The 14,857-nt window shown below is 39.8% G+C and overlaps 1 protein-coding gene across 1 annotated transcript in view; it reads right to left on the reverse strand.

The window, feature by feature from the left end:
* Nucleotides 1–14,857, reverse strand: part of KLHL14 (kelch like family member 14) — a 137,967-nt gene that overhangs the window by 11,043 nt on the left and 112,067 nt on the right. The window contains exon 4 of the mRNA XM_043975718.1: nt 10,220–10,298. Within this exon, the coding sequence (XP_043831653.1) occupies nt 10,220–10,298 (79 nt within the window). The remainder of the gene's footprint in view (nt 1–10,219; nt 10,299–14,857) is intronic.

The following is a 14,857-nucleotide window of genomic DNA, read 5'->3' on the forward strand; positions in this document are numbered from 1 at the left end:
GGAAGGAGAAAAAGGTGTTCATTAATGTTTGGGGCATTTGGTACCTTGCATGAATTTCAGAGCTCAGGAAGATAAAGTGAAAAATGAGGTAGATAATGTAACAATAATAAATTATCTTGACATTCACTTTCTTTACGGTCCTTCAAGGGTCATTGTTCCCAATTTACTAGGAGAACCACATCATCAAAATTTTTCTTCAATTATCATTTTCTTATTTTTTTCCCCTGTGCAGTATTGCAAATAGAAGAACTTCTCTTAACTTGTTCTCTTAAGTGAACCGAATTCTTAAATTCAGCCCCTTTGCTCCAAAGGCATTTAATCCAAGGGCCCGTTTTCACAAGTGACTCAGAACTAACATCAGGGTCTCTCTTAAGATCTGCTATTTACTAGACTTAGTGCCTTGTGTTTTCAAAGGCAAGGTGAAATCAAGGGTTGATTAATTCTCTGGATGATATCAAGGCAAACTAAATAATCCACTCTTCACCAAATTCTTCTTTTTTCTTTTATGGTGGGGCTTTTGACTCAATGTTACCTAGACAGTTACTTCCACTCTTCATAGACTATTGCTTTTGGGGCCATCCCTCTTGCCTAAGGATAACATTTGTTCCTGAAGAGAGGTGTGTGTGTGTGTGTGTGTGTGTGTGTGTGTGTGTGTGTATGTGTGTGTGCGTGTGTGTGTGTGTGTGTGTGTGTGTGTGTGTGTGTGTGTGTGTGTGTGTGTATAACCATCAGACTTATTGAGGCCGTTTGACCATGAGTATCCCAACTTAATTTAAGACTGTATCTGGGCTACTGATGAAAGGCAAGCACACAGGTGGCAGAAGCCATAGCCATGTGAATTACCTTCTGTCCCAGGAAGAATCAATTCATGGGAAACAGAGAACAGGGTTAGCTTGAATAGTACCTAATGTTTTTTTTTGTCTTTCTTTCCTTTCCTTTTTCTTTTTCTTTTCTTTTTTTTTTTTTGGCGGGGAAATGAGGGTTAAGTGGGCAAGTGCCCAGGGTCACACAGCTAGTAAGGGTCAAGTCTCTGAGGCTGGATTTGAACTCAGGTCCTCCTGAATCCAGGGCTGGTGCTTTATCCACAGTACCACCTAGCTGTCCCTGGGACCTTATGTTTTTAAGATGTAAACTGTAAGATGGATCCCTTAACCCACTCCTGATTTCTAACACATAGCTTGTCCCTCTTGGGAGCAGGATATATAGCCTCTAGATTTAGAACTAAGACAGAACTTAGAATACAAGAGAAAGAAGTTGCTGAATCCATGACTCTTATATATTTTAGCTGTCTGGAAAAGTTTGGTTGGCCTTATGTTAAGGGAGAAGAGGATGTAACTTGGAATTATAAAAACAAAATAAAGTCAATGCAAGTCAGCAAACACTATGATACAATAGCCCTGCAAAAGGCTAATATTATAATATTATAATAATCTGCTCTAATGAAGGCATAGTATTTTGGCCTTGGAAGATGATATTTTCCTTGTATTTTCCCCCTCTTCTCTCTCTACCCCCCACCAGGTGCCAACTGGAGTACTCTTCCAAGTATAGGGCCTTAAATATGGAAAGCTACTGATAATCTGAAGAATACCCAGGACGCTGAAGCTGCTCCAGGCCCGGGTCAAAGGAAGACAGTTTGAAGGAACTGGGAATAGGCAGCCTGCTGGAGAGAAGGCATGGTGAGGGAGCATATTTCCAAACTGTCTTCAAGTAATTTGAAAGACTGTCACATGGAAGAGGTATTGACTCGTTCTTGTCCTCAAGGAGCAGAACTAGGAACGATGGGCAGAAGTTGCAGATTTAGGCCTAATGTGAGAAGAAAAGTCCTGGCTCCGAGCACTGTAATTGGCTCTTCTCCTCCTCCGTTCCTAGAATGCTCTCCCTTCTTACCTCTGCCTTGTGGCTTCCTTTAAGTTCCAGCTAAAATCCCATCTTCTACAGGAATCCTTTCCTTAAATCTCTTAATTCTAGTCCTTCCCTCTGCTGATTTTTTCCCAATTGATCCTGTATGTTTGCCCACTGCTCTCTGCTTATTGTCTTCTCCATGAGATCGATCCTGGAGAGGAGAGACCTTTCTTTGCATCCTGAGCACTTAGTACAGTGCTTGGTACATAGTAGGTGCTTACTAAATGGATACTAATGCTGCCATTTAAAGCTATCCAAAAAGAGTCCTTTCAGCTTTTCTTTTCTTTTTCTTTTTTTTTTTTTTGCAGGGCAATGGGGCTTAAGTGACTTGTCCAAGGTCACACAGCTAGTAAGTGTCAAGTGTCTGAGGCCAGATTTGAACTCAGGAACTCCTGAATCCAGGGCCGGTGCTTTATCCACTGCGCCACCTAGCCGCCCCTCCTTTCAGCTTTTGAGATATCATCTTATCCACATGGAAAGGATGTTTCAGGAGGTAGGGAAGTCTCCAAGCAAAGGTTGGATGACAGGTACTTTGAAGAAGGGGTTTTTAGACAATCATGGGTGTGACAAACTCCCTGTTTTTGTACTGTGGCTTTGAGCAAGTTGATTTCCCCTTTATATCTGAGGACAAACTGAGGGTGTGACACACCTTTAAAGGGTCCCATGTTTTCTGATTTTCTAATGAATATATGTATAGCATCAGTTCAAAGTCCTATGCCTGCTAGAAATAGCAACAACATCTCCCCCTTTTTGGAGATTGTTGGAGTATGATTAAGAACAATTTTCTAACAAAGAAAACTTCATTTCTCAAGGGAGCAAAGTCATTGCAGGTCAAGTTTGAGGAATTATTATAACTTCTTTAACACCTCCACATAAAGGAAGATTTATACATCTGTGGACTCTAATGAATGGCGACACTGCTTAGTAATTTATAAACAATCTCAGCTTCAGAAGGACATGGAGTAAAATAAAAGCCCTACTCATCATCACACACATTTTCACTTCCCATAGAAACCTATCTTTGTTTCCTTAAGGAATGAAGACATAGAGAACAAATTCAGTTTGCAGGGGAAAAAAAAAAAAAAAACAAAACCACCAACCAACCAATACACTTGAGCAATGGTAGTAGCAAGGACACGAGTCTTGACCTAAAAAGAAAAAAATAAAAGTTTCCCTCCCTCTATTAATGACCCTCTTTTACCACATAGAACTTTAAGATTTAGGATTCTCCTAAGTGGTATCTATATAAATTCAAAACTTCTGTATGAAAAATAAAAAAAAAAGTCATGCAGATATATTATATAGGTACATATTCAGATGTTTATAGAGAATACTTAGACTGAATTTTTACTCTTCTTCCAGATATTTTACCATCTTACATAGATAGCCTTGTTCTTTTTTTTTTTTAAAGAAGGGCAATTATATTCTGATTGGAACTATGAATTTCTTATTCATTGCTGACATGAAAATTTTAAGGGGTAATTTTTCACAGAGGTAAGTAGAGAAGTCAGGGAATGTTGATTTGAGTTCTGGACCTGCTGCTAACTACCTGTGTGACATTGAGTGGGCTTGTCTGGCTAACCTCTTAGGTCGTTTTCAGCTTTAAATCCTATGTACCAACTATTGGGTCATGATTTTCTATATATAGTAATCATTTATAAGGTCTTTTCCTGTCATTCTGGAAAGTGTGTGTGTGTGTGTGTGTGTGTGTGTGTTTTGGGGCTTCACTGTCTTAAAAAAATTATGGCTTCATTGGTATTTGACTGAATTCTATCTTTCCTGATAGAATGCAAAGTTCTTCAGGGCAGGTACTGTTTTACTTTGGTCTCTCTATCCCCAGCTTCTTGCAAAAAGATCTGGCACATAGGAAGTGCTTAACAATACTTGCTGACTGATTCATTCATTGATTCATAGTGATGACAATGATTAAAAAAATAATTCTTGTTAACTACAACATGGCATTTCATACAAGGGAAGCTTAGTTCCATATTTTGGACCTTTCCTATCCTATGGGGGGCAGCTGTTTTGCTATCCTTCCTAGATTTATTTTTTTGTAGTGTTAGCAGTTCACATGCTAACTAAAATAGGAACTACACAGATCTTAGTGCTGTCCCTGTTTGAGTATAATATGTGAATAGGGGAAAAAAATCAGTACTCTGAAACTAAAGAGGAACGTTTCCTCTTCTGTATCCTATGTGACGGTGTTTCTTAAATGTTACATATCAGTTTCATAATTTGGCTCTTTGAATACACCTTATCTACTTTGCAAGATTGGAAGATTCTAGAGGGAAGGGGCTCTGTCTCATTTACTTCTGTGTCTCCTATAGCACTTCTTAGGGATTCATGAAATAACTGTTGAATATATTTATTTTGCTTTTAAAAGAAATCTGGGTGGTGCGGTAGATAAAGCACCGGCTCTGGATTCAGGAGGACCTGAGTTCAAATCCAGCCTCAGACACTGGACACTTACTAGCTGTGTGACTCTGGGAAAGTCACTTAACCCTCATTGTCCCATAAGAAAAGAAAGAAAGAAAGAAATCTAGGCTATGAAAAAGTCAGAAGGAAGAACATGGGTTAAGATAAAAGGTAAAAGTAAGGAAAAAAAGGAAGAATGTTTTTATTGGGATAAAACTATATAAATATGATACCAGGTGAAACAGGTTGAACAATCAAATGAATTCTGTGTTGACCAATGGGTTATAGAACAGGATACCTGGTTTTTCCAACTGGGGTGCAGTATTCAAATAAATTCAGTATGTATTTCTTTCTTTTTTTTTTTTTTAATGAGGCAATTGGGGTTAAGTGACTTGCCCAGGGTCACACAACTAGTAAGTGTTAAGTGTCTGAGGCCGGATTTGAACTCAGGTACTCCTGACTCCAGGGCCGGTACTCTATCCACTGCGCCACCTAGCTGCCCCCAGTATGTATTTCTTAAGTGCTTACTATTTGCCAGCTATTCAGCTAGATGCTGGGGATCCAAAGACAAAAATGAAAAGAGTACTTGCCCTCACAAAGCATGCATTTATTCTTTCTCTCTGAAAGCTGTAAAGTTTCCTTGGAGAAATATTTTAACCAGTACTCACTAAAGCTTTTCCTTCTCACATTTTTTTTAATGAAACTAGACATTGACCAATAGCTAAGAATACCAAGCATAGGGTATTGATTGGTCAAACATTTATTAAATACATGTAGACCTGGAGGAAGAAATGACAAACCACTCCAGTATCTTTGCTAAGAAAACCCCAAATGGGGCCATGAAGAGTTGGACATGACTGAAAAACTACTCAAAATGTGTAGAGCACACAGGTTTTTCATCATGACACTAACTTGAGTCAATAATGCCATTACAAGCTTCCAAAATCATCTGTTTTCTTATTTTTCACTTTATACAAAAAACAATTTGGGGTGTGTGTGTGTGTGTGTGTGTGTGTGTGTTTGTAAGTGCACATGTGCATGTATGGAATAATAGTTGGGGTTTCTCCCAAAGTGGCCAAACTCTATCTAATCTAACAAAAGATATTAGATATTATAACTTTTTAACCAAGATATTTTGATAAATTATAGATACTGTGGTATTTGAAGTAGATTTCTATTTAATAGCATGAGAACCATTTTTTCTTTTGTTCTTCCCTATGAAGAATTCCTAACATTTTTATCTTAGCTCTTTCTCTGTCCGTTACAAAAAGAGAACTTTTTAGAACTTGCTATTTTTAGTATATATTTTCTTAATTTGATCCTTTACATGTATTCCTAACTTCATCCACAGAGTGTCACTGTTAGGAGTGAAATGAAAAAAAAAATCAGCAGATTTGTTTCACTTGCCAAGACTAACTGTTCAATTTTACATAGGAAATCCAACATAAAACATTTTGAGTCAATCTAAATTAAATCTTGGATACTCCAAAGTGAAAACATCCATGAACTACACTAAAGAACTACCAGGTAGTCAATGAACATTTATTAAATGCCTACTATGTGCCAGACACTGTGATGAGCAATGGGAATACAAAGAAAGAAGAAATACAGTGCCTCCCTTCGAGGAGTTCACCATGTATAAGAGATAGAGTTTATGGTCTGTCAGTGACTATAAATCTGCTATGGGTTCAACACTTACCATACAAGATTTCATCTTGGGAATATATTTGTTGCAAAACTGGAAAAAAGGCTTCCCTGACTTGGATTATTTTACTGCTTAAAAAAAGGCCAGAAGACATCCAAGAAATACTATATGAGATGAGGACATGCTGGTATCTGGTTGCATATTATATCCCTGGCTTGAAGCAATGCTTGATCCTTCAGAAGGAAGTTTTTGAAGAAAATCACAAACAAAAATCTAATGAATATAGTTGAGTAGTGTAGTAGGGTCTAGGGGGTGGGGACAATTTATTTCTAACCCATTATGCATACCAATGTCCCAGTTTGAAGAGCAATAATTGTTATAAACTGATCATAAAATAATTTACTCCCTCCTCTTTTAAAAGGGAAACTATTAGGGGAAAATTGGATTTTTCTTATCTGTGGTACTTATCAAACTTCTGAAAATTAGAGATTTTAATTTCAAACTCAACCTAATAGAGTGAAATGAACCAGGTTCTTGATCTAGTGAAGGTTATTTCCTCATTCTTTTAGACTAGTTTCAGGGCAAAGTTTACATGGATATGGTGTTCAAAAAGTCTGTTTTTAGAGAACTTAATCTTTTAAAAAATACTAAAACACGTCAATCAATGTTCACTTTCAGTCTCTGGCATGCTCCACATCTCCCCTTCTCTCCCTAGAATCCTTGTCTTCTTTCAAGGTCCATCTCAGGGGCTACCTCCTTATAATACATCTGCCCAGTTGCTAGGGTTTCTCTCTTCTCTGAAATGATAATTAATTTGCAAATTGTTTATATTTATTTAGTTGGGTGTATGTTATTTTTCTTTCTTCCCTTCCTCCCCATCATAGAATATAAACTTTTCAAGGGAAGGGGCTGTTTTGTTTTTTATCTCTAGTACATAGTACAGTCAGTGCCTTGGCACATGGTAAGTGTTTAATTGATGCTTGTTAAATTAATTTTCACTTTTCTAAAGACTCAAACCCTAACTTTGGGACCAAATTATTTGATAGGGTTTCTTTAAGTTAAACTTTTTTTCTTAGCCTTCCAAACCTTCTACTCAATGAAACCTACAGGCTATGAATTGTGAATGGCCAAGACATTCCTGAAGTGGTCTGTAGGGTAGATAACCTATGTGTTTAGCATTTTTCTAAAGTGGAAGATATAGTAGTCATATAGGATGATAGGGTCTAGGACCATAAGGAACACTAAAAGCCATTTAAGCCCACCTTTTCATTTTATAGCTTAAGAACTAAAGCCCAGAGAAAGTATGACCTGCCTAAAGTCAAAATACTATAGTAAGCAGAACTGAGATTTGAACAGAGGTTTTCAGGTCCTAATGATCTTTCTCTTATATTTTTCTTCTTGACCTTCATAGTCTTGAAATAAACCAATGAAGTATTTAAAGCAAATATTGCTGACTGGAAAAAATGGTAATTAACCTTTCTCTCCTTCCTTCCTTCCTTCCTTCCTTCCTTCCTTCCTTCCTTCCTTCCTTCCTTCCTTCCTTCCTTCCTTCCTTCCTTCCTTCCTTCCTTCCTTCCTTCCTTCCTTCCTTCTTTCCTTCCTTCCTTCCTCTCTGCCTCCCTTTCTCTCTTTTTTTCTTTTTTGTTTGTTGCTTAATCCCCAGTGATTACTGCTCTTGTTCGTTATTTTGAGTAGAAGTGTTTTGATGACAGCAAAATTTCATTTTACTGCCCAAGTAAAGTGACCCATAGGAGATTTGAGACTTGAAGATTGGCTGGGCTTCTGTGAGACCTGCCTTTTCCCACTCAGTGCTATGTGAAGCTCTTTATTTGGTCTATCGAGTTGATTGTTCTGAATCTAAAAGAAATTCTCTTAGTAGGGACCTGACATGATAGACCATAATGACTTAGAAAGAAACGTTAAACAGTCCATCCTGTCAATGGTGGCTGCCGGGTGCCGGCCGACCATGGCAGCTCCTTTTATCAGGTCAATGATCTGCTAAAAATTGTCTAAGTAGGACCCTGCCATGATCGGCCATAATGCCTCAGAGGAAGTCATTATGGACTATCAAGTAAACAATACACATTTTTAAAAAAAATTACTAATTAGGTTTTGCAGCAATACTTCCCATCCTTAGGGGCTCTACAGTGAGATAATTGACCGCGACGTGAGTTATGCATCCCAAGCTGAAGGCATGAAGGTTAATTATCTTGGTCTAAAGCCCCCAGCAAAGGGGACTATTGTGATGAGAAGATGACATTTCAAAACAGATTAAATTTCTTTTATTTTCGTTGTATTTTTTTAAACCTTTTTTTTAAATAGTTGTGATTATAGGGCAGAATGAGAGAATAACATTAATGGTGATCATAAAGCCCATGGAGAAGGCCATATAGCATATACTGAGGGAAGACCTTCTTGTGAAGAGCTCCTAAGAAATTGATAGAAGTAAGTCTTTGTTGGAGTCAAACTCGAGGGGAAAAAACTGAGATGATGAAATCTTGATGCTGTGACCATCATCGCACTTTAGAGTTTTTCTAATTCCAGTGTCTGACATAAGCATCTTATAACAAATGAAAGACTCGTATGCTAAAGATTTTTATGCTGTGATGATGATTATGTTTAAGAATGTCATGATTCTGGAAGCTACTGTCATTGCCCCAGTCATGTTGTTGCCCGCAACTGTCCCTTACTTAGGAGACCAAGATTGCGTCATGCCTAGGAGGTAGCCATGAAATTTTGGCAGAGAAAGGAAGCAATGTATCTTCTGTGTCTTTTTATTTTATTTTATTTTATTTTATTTGCAGGGCAATGGGGTTTAAGTGACTTGCCCAGGGTCACACAGCTAGTAAGTGTCTGAGGCTGGGTTTGAACTCAGGTCCTCCTGAATCCAAGGCTTGTGCCTTATCCATTGCGCCACCTAGCTGCCCCTCTTCTGTGTCTTCTTAATAGAGCAAGTGTGTACTTTACATTTGGTATTTTTGTTACTTTCTGACTCTGGGATTTGAGTTGCATTAAGGTGAACTTGGGAAGGTGGATATTTGAGGCAGCAGTTTAATGTGTAAAATGAAAAAATATAAAAGAAACCCAAACATTGTTTCTGTGGGTTCCATGCCAGGCTAGGTTATAGCTTGGAAGTAGATAGGTGAGCAAGAATTGTGTATACTGCAAGATGTAAGCTCCTTGAGAGCTTTGGTTTTGATTTTGTATCCTCACTACTTACTATAGGGCTTTCTGTACAATATTTGTTATTCACTTGTTTCAGTTGTGTTAAACTCTTTGTGACCTCCTTTGGGCTTTTCTTGGCAAAGATTCTGGAGTGGTTTTGCCATTTCCTTCTCCAGCTCATTTTGCATATGAGGAAACTGAGGTAAACAAGGTTAAGTGGCTTGCCCAGGGTCACACAGCTAATAAGTATCTGAGGCTCAATTTGAACTCAGACCTTCCTGACTTTAGGCCCAGAGTTCTAGCTAGAAGTGCTGCCTTGCTGCCCCTCTACATAGTATAGCTGCGACAGAATATGGAATTAAATTTTAAGCTTCCTTTGTTGTTGCTGTTTGAATCATGTCATTGGAATTTCTAGAGTTTCCTGTGAGAGTTTGGTTGGATTTATTCAAGGATAACACAAGTGGCCTTGCCTTCTAGTCACAGCTGTTACTTAGTACCTTTTTGATCTTCAGCAAATCACTTCAATTCTCTGTACCTCAGTGTTCTCATACATAAAATGGAGAGATTAGAGTCTAACATTGTTTCTAGCTCTGATTCTATGATCCTTTCCTTAGCTTTTGGTATCTCTTCCCTTGTCTTCCTATGGAAATAGGAACTGATAAACTAATGTATCCCCAGTTTTTTCCTAAGCTCATCTCAAGTACCACCCCCTAAAAGATAAAGACAGGTTTCTTAGAGCTTTTTTTTCCCCTAGTAATTTGTCTTCTTTTTGGTCAGTCGTGTCTGACTCTCTGTGACCCCATTTGGAGTTTTCTTAGCAAAGATACTGAAGTGGTTTGCCCTTTCCTTCTCCAGCTCATTTTACAGATGAGGAAACTGAGGCAAGCAGGATTAAATGACTTGCCCAGGATCACACTGCTAGTAAACATCTGAGGCCATATTTGAACTCGGGATCTCCTGACTCCAAGGCCAGCGAACTGTCCATTGCACCACCTAGATGCCCTTAATTGCTTTATTTTTGAAAACCACAAAGTGGGAATATTGTTTATGGGATGGCAGAGATAGCACAGATAACACAAAGAATTCTCTTACCTTTCTTGCATGGGTGGGAGCTGGATCCAGCTGTTAAATCTCGGGTCGTATCGGCTGACAAAGTTTGTACTGTGTTTTCCTGTAAAAAGACATTCATGTGGCACTTAAGACACAGTACACTTGGATGAAAATGACTATATTATACAATTCAACCGCTTTTATAAAAAGGGATACTGTTCATCAGGGAAGCAAGAAGAGCTGATACATGTTCAACCAAAGAATTGCATTTAATAATACTTGAAGTTAACGACACTCAAAACAAGTGTAAAAACATGCAATGACTCTCTTTTGGCTCTCCATTTTGGAAATGCTAATTAATTTAAATTATCTGGCTGGAAGACACTAGATATTCTTTAGCCCATGTTACATTGCTTACTTTGGTAGCTAGGGGGAGCATGATGGATGGAATGTTGATCTTGGAGTCAGGAAGTGTTGGGTTTGAATCCTGACTCAGACTCTTTCTGGCTGTGTGACTCTAGATAAGTCACTTAACCTTTATTTACCTCAGTTTTCTCATCTGTAAAATAAAGATAATAATAGCACCTATGTCCCAGGATTGTTGAGAGGATTCAGTCAGAAAAAAAGCACTTAGCACAGTGTCCAGCATGTAATAGACCTTAATTAATATTTTTTCCCCTTCTCCCCTATTTTTTCCTACTGAATGCTATTTCTTTGCCTATAAAATTTTATTAAGGTCATAGACTTAGAAGTAAAAGGGACTTTGGAACCAGGTGATACTGTGGGGAGCATTGGGTCAGTTCGCAGGAAGACCTGAGTTCAAATCCAGTCTCAGATACTTATACCTTTGTGACCTTGGTCAAGTCACTTAACCTAATGTATTTCATGTTCCTCAATTGTAAAATGGGATGATAACAATCAATAATGGGGGCAGCTAGGTGGCGCAGTGGATAAAGCACTGGCCTTGGATTCAGGAGGACCTGAGTTCAAATCCAGCCTCAGACACTTGACACTTAACTAGCTGTGTGACCCTGGGCAAGTCACTTAACCCTCATTGTCCTCAAAAAAAAAAATTAAAAAAAAAACAATCAATAATGCTTCCCTGGGTTGTCACAAGGCTAAAATGAGAAAAGCTTTGCAAACCTTAAAGTGCTATATAAATGCTAGAATTATTATTATATTATTAATTATTATTTTGACTCCTTCATTTTACATATGAGGAAATTGAGGCCCTGAAAGGTTTAGCAAATTACTCACTGTGACAGATCTGGGATCTAAACTCAGGCCACTGACCCCAAATCCAGCCCTCTTTCTGCTGGGCTGTCTTTCCCATGTCTCCACCAACTGAACCCGAATGGTCTAACCTGCCTTTTCACAACAGAAATGAGAAGAAAAACCTTTTTTGTTTTGGTAAAAATGATGAAGAGAGCTACTATAATGAGTGATAGGAGCTAAGAGAGAACTGTTAAAAAAAAAAAAAGAGAAAGAGAGAGAGAGCCTTGTCATGCAGGTTAGGGGGAATTATAGGTGTGCATTGAGAAAGAATCTTCTCCTGTGTCATATTCTGAGTGTGTTTGTCAGAATGGGAAACATGAACGACCTAAGCCGGTTAACTAGCTTATCCCTTCTGTCAAGCCCCAGAAGCATATTAATGCTTCCTTGATATTAAAATGCACCTTAGTTTACATACAGATTGACAGCAAATCAGGAAGACTGAAGCAAGATAGCGTGCAGTGATTTCCATGAAGCAACTAAGAAGAATTCAACCCCAAGTGCTCTTGATATGACAAAATCTCTGTTAATGTATTGGTAACTAAATTCAGTAACAGGGACTCCAAATTCTACTCAGTTTATAGATAGGCAGACACAGCCCCTAACATACAAATTGGTTGTGTGTTTCTCTGGGTTTCATGACAGTAGTATTTGAGGGAGAAAATGGGGACAATTAAAAAAAAAATTTTGTTTTGTTTTGGTTTTTTGCAGAACAATAAGGGTTAAGTGACTTGCCCAGGGTCACACAGCTAGTACGTGTCAAGTGTCTGAGGCTGGATTTGAACTCAGGTCCTCCTGAATCCAGGGCTGGTGCTTGATCCACTGCGCCATCTAGCTGCCCCCAGGACAAAATTTTGAGGACAAAATTCCAACTTGGAATGCTGAGGTCTCCCGATCCCCCTGTTGCAATGTCTTCCTCTCATCTACATACTCCTGAAGGCATTGGAGAATCCCTTTGGACATCTCCTGGGTCCTGGGACAGGGTCTGGGAGGGCTTCAAATGGATTGGGATGGGGTGGGAGAGAGGGTGGTGAGGAACTGAGAGGGAGGTTGGATGGGTGAGAAAAACAAGATGGATGTTAGAGAGTAAGAAGGGGGCTGAGGGTCTGAAGAGAAGTGATGTACACAGCTGTCCACAACACTGGTACCGGGGCAGGGTGGGGCAGTGGCTTTCTCTGGTAGTGGTGTCTGAAGCTCTGCTCCCTACTCTGGACACACTCTGCAAGGACAAGAATTTACCTTCGGGGGCAGTATAGTGCCAGGAGGCTGTGCCCATCGGCACTGAGCTCATCTTTGTCCCAATTCTATCTTGGCCGTACGCCTGCCCAAAGCCCTGAGCGGCTCACCAAGCCCCAGCAAATACAGATAAGATCTGAACGGGAACACACACGAGGCCACCTTCCAAGACCCCTTCCCCAGAGGAGAGGCAGCCCAGCCAGACGAGAGGATAGAGATGCAAATAAAAGCCGGCATGGAATCCTGAACCACTGGGATCATTTTGGCTCCAGGATGGAGATAGCATGGTACTGTGGAACAATCCCTGGCGGAGTCAGAGGACTTAAGTTCAAGTCCTCCCTCTCACACTTAATTCCCATGTGACCTTGGGAAAGCTGCTTAACTTTCCCAGCCCTTAGGATCTTCAAGTGTAAAATGAGGCAGTTGGAAGTGATGGCCTCAGGTTGCTCTCCACTCTAGATCTCTGATCCTCGTTACTTCTCTTAATCATTTTATCTGCATTTCTGGAAAGGCAGGACTAGACTACTCTACTCCTTTCCACCTTCAACAGGCCAGTTAATCACGCTTCTCCCATCTCCTTCTCCCCTTCTCCCCAAGCACAGGAAGGCAGGTGCACTGTCTAAAGCAGCTGCTGTGCATCTATCTGCCCTTTGCTCCAGCTCCTGGGGTCAGTTCTCTTCCCATCTCATGACAACATCCTCCCTTAGGGCTCTTCTCCTCTTCATTCTCAGTACAGGTCGCAGGGCAGATCTCTGAGGGATTCTGATGAAAGGGCAGATCAGCACCAGGGCTAAGATATTTGCTATCCATTCTTATGCCAGGTCCCCTTAGCCAGTGGGCTTCAAAGTGGGTTCCAGCTCCCTGCAGGGTCTTTGGCATCACCTTAATGGCTCATCTTCCAAAACAATCACATTTCCTCCCTCTCCTTCCCTTATCTATGCTAACTTTCTGCCTTGACAAGGGCCCCTCAGGGTGATGAGAACCTAACCTCTACCAGGGTACCTGTCTCGCCAGTGCCATTCAGGAAATCCCCTCTAGTCTCCAGAATACATCTATCCTGCTCCCCCAGATCACTTCTTGGCTGCAGCTTGGGGCTCTTTGCTGGCTCTTTGCGCCAGGGCAGTGTCTTATAAGAGCCTTCCTCACCTTTTTCATTTTGGGTGGGACATCGAATTGCCCAGGATGACAGGCATGGACAGACTGTAAGTTGCACAGAAGATCTCATTATATTATCTTTCACTTCAAACCCCTCCCTCTTCTGTTACTATCAAAGGCAGGGCTAGTAAGTGTCTGAGGTAGGATGTGTATACAAGGTTCTTCTGACTCCAGGTTCTGGCTCTAACATTTCCCATACCATCCTATTCTCTCTATTGGCATAGCCACTATATTACTTCAGGTCCTCATTACCCATCACCTGGACTATTGTAATAGCCTGCTAATTGGTCTCCCTGAGTCAAATGTTTCCCCACTGTAATTCATCCTCCACGCAGCTAGCTAGCAAAGCGATATTTATGCAGCTCTGACCATGTCACTCGAATCAGTCAAATACAACAACTCCCTATTTACTTTGGGATTAAATGCTATTTCATCTTTATCTTATCCTTTTAAGATTTCTATTTTTGCCCAAATTTTATGATGCATTATTATTTGTTGTTTGTTGTTGTTCAGTCAGTCATTTCAGTCGTGTCCAATTCTTCATGACTCCATGTGGGGTTTTCTTGGCAAAGATACTGGAATGGTCTGCCATTTCCTTTTCCAGCTCAATTTACAGATGAAGAAACTGAGGAAAACAGGGTTAAATGACTTGCCCAAGGTCACACAGTTTGAGGCCAGATTTGAACTCAGGAAGATGAGTCTTCTTGACTCTAGGTCCAGCACTTTAGCTACTTGTGCCACCTAGCTGTCCCAACGCATAATTGTAGTAACATTATCAGTAAAGTAGCATATTATACATTTGCATATATATAATTTATAAATAAGCAAACAGGTATTGGAAATGTGTGCTTAAGAGCTCCTAATTGATAGAGGATTGTGAACAAAAGAGTTTGGAGAACACTACATGAGACCATATCCTTTCTAGTCTAAGGACCAGGCATTACACTAGGTACTAAAGATACAAAGACAAAAATAAAACAACTGATTCCTGACCTGAAGGAGCTTACGTTCCATTAG

Source organism: Dromiciops gliroides, chromosome 1, assembly GCF_019393635.1.
Source record: "Dromiciops gliroides isolate mDroGli1 chromosome 1, mDroGli1.pri, whole genome shotgun sequence".
NCBI classification, from domain to species: Eukaryota; Metazoa; Chordata; class Mammalia; order Microbiotheria; family Microbiotheriidae; genus Dromiciops; species Dromiciops gliroides.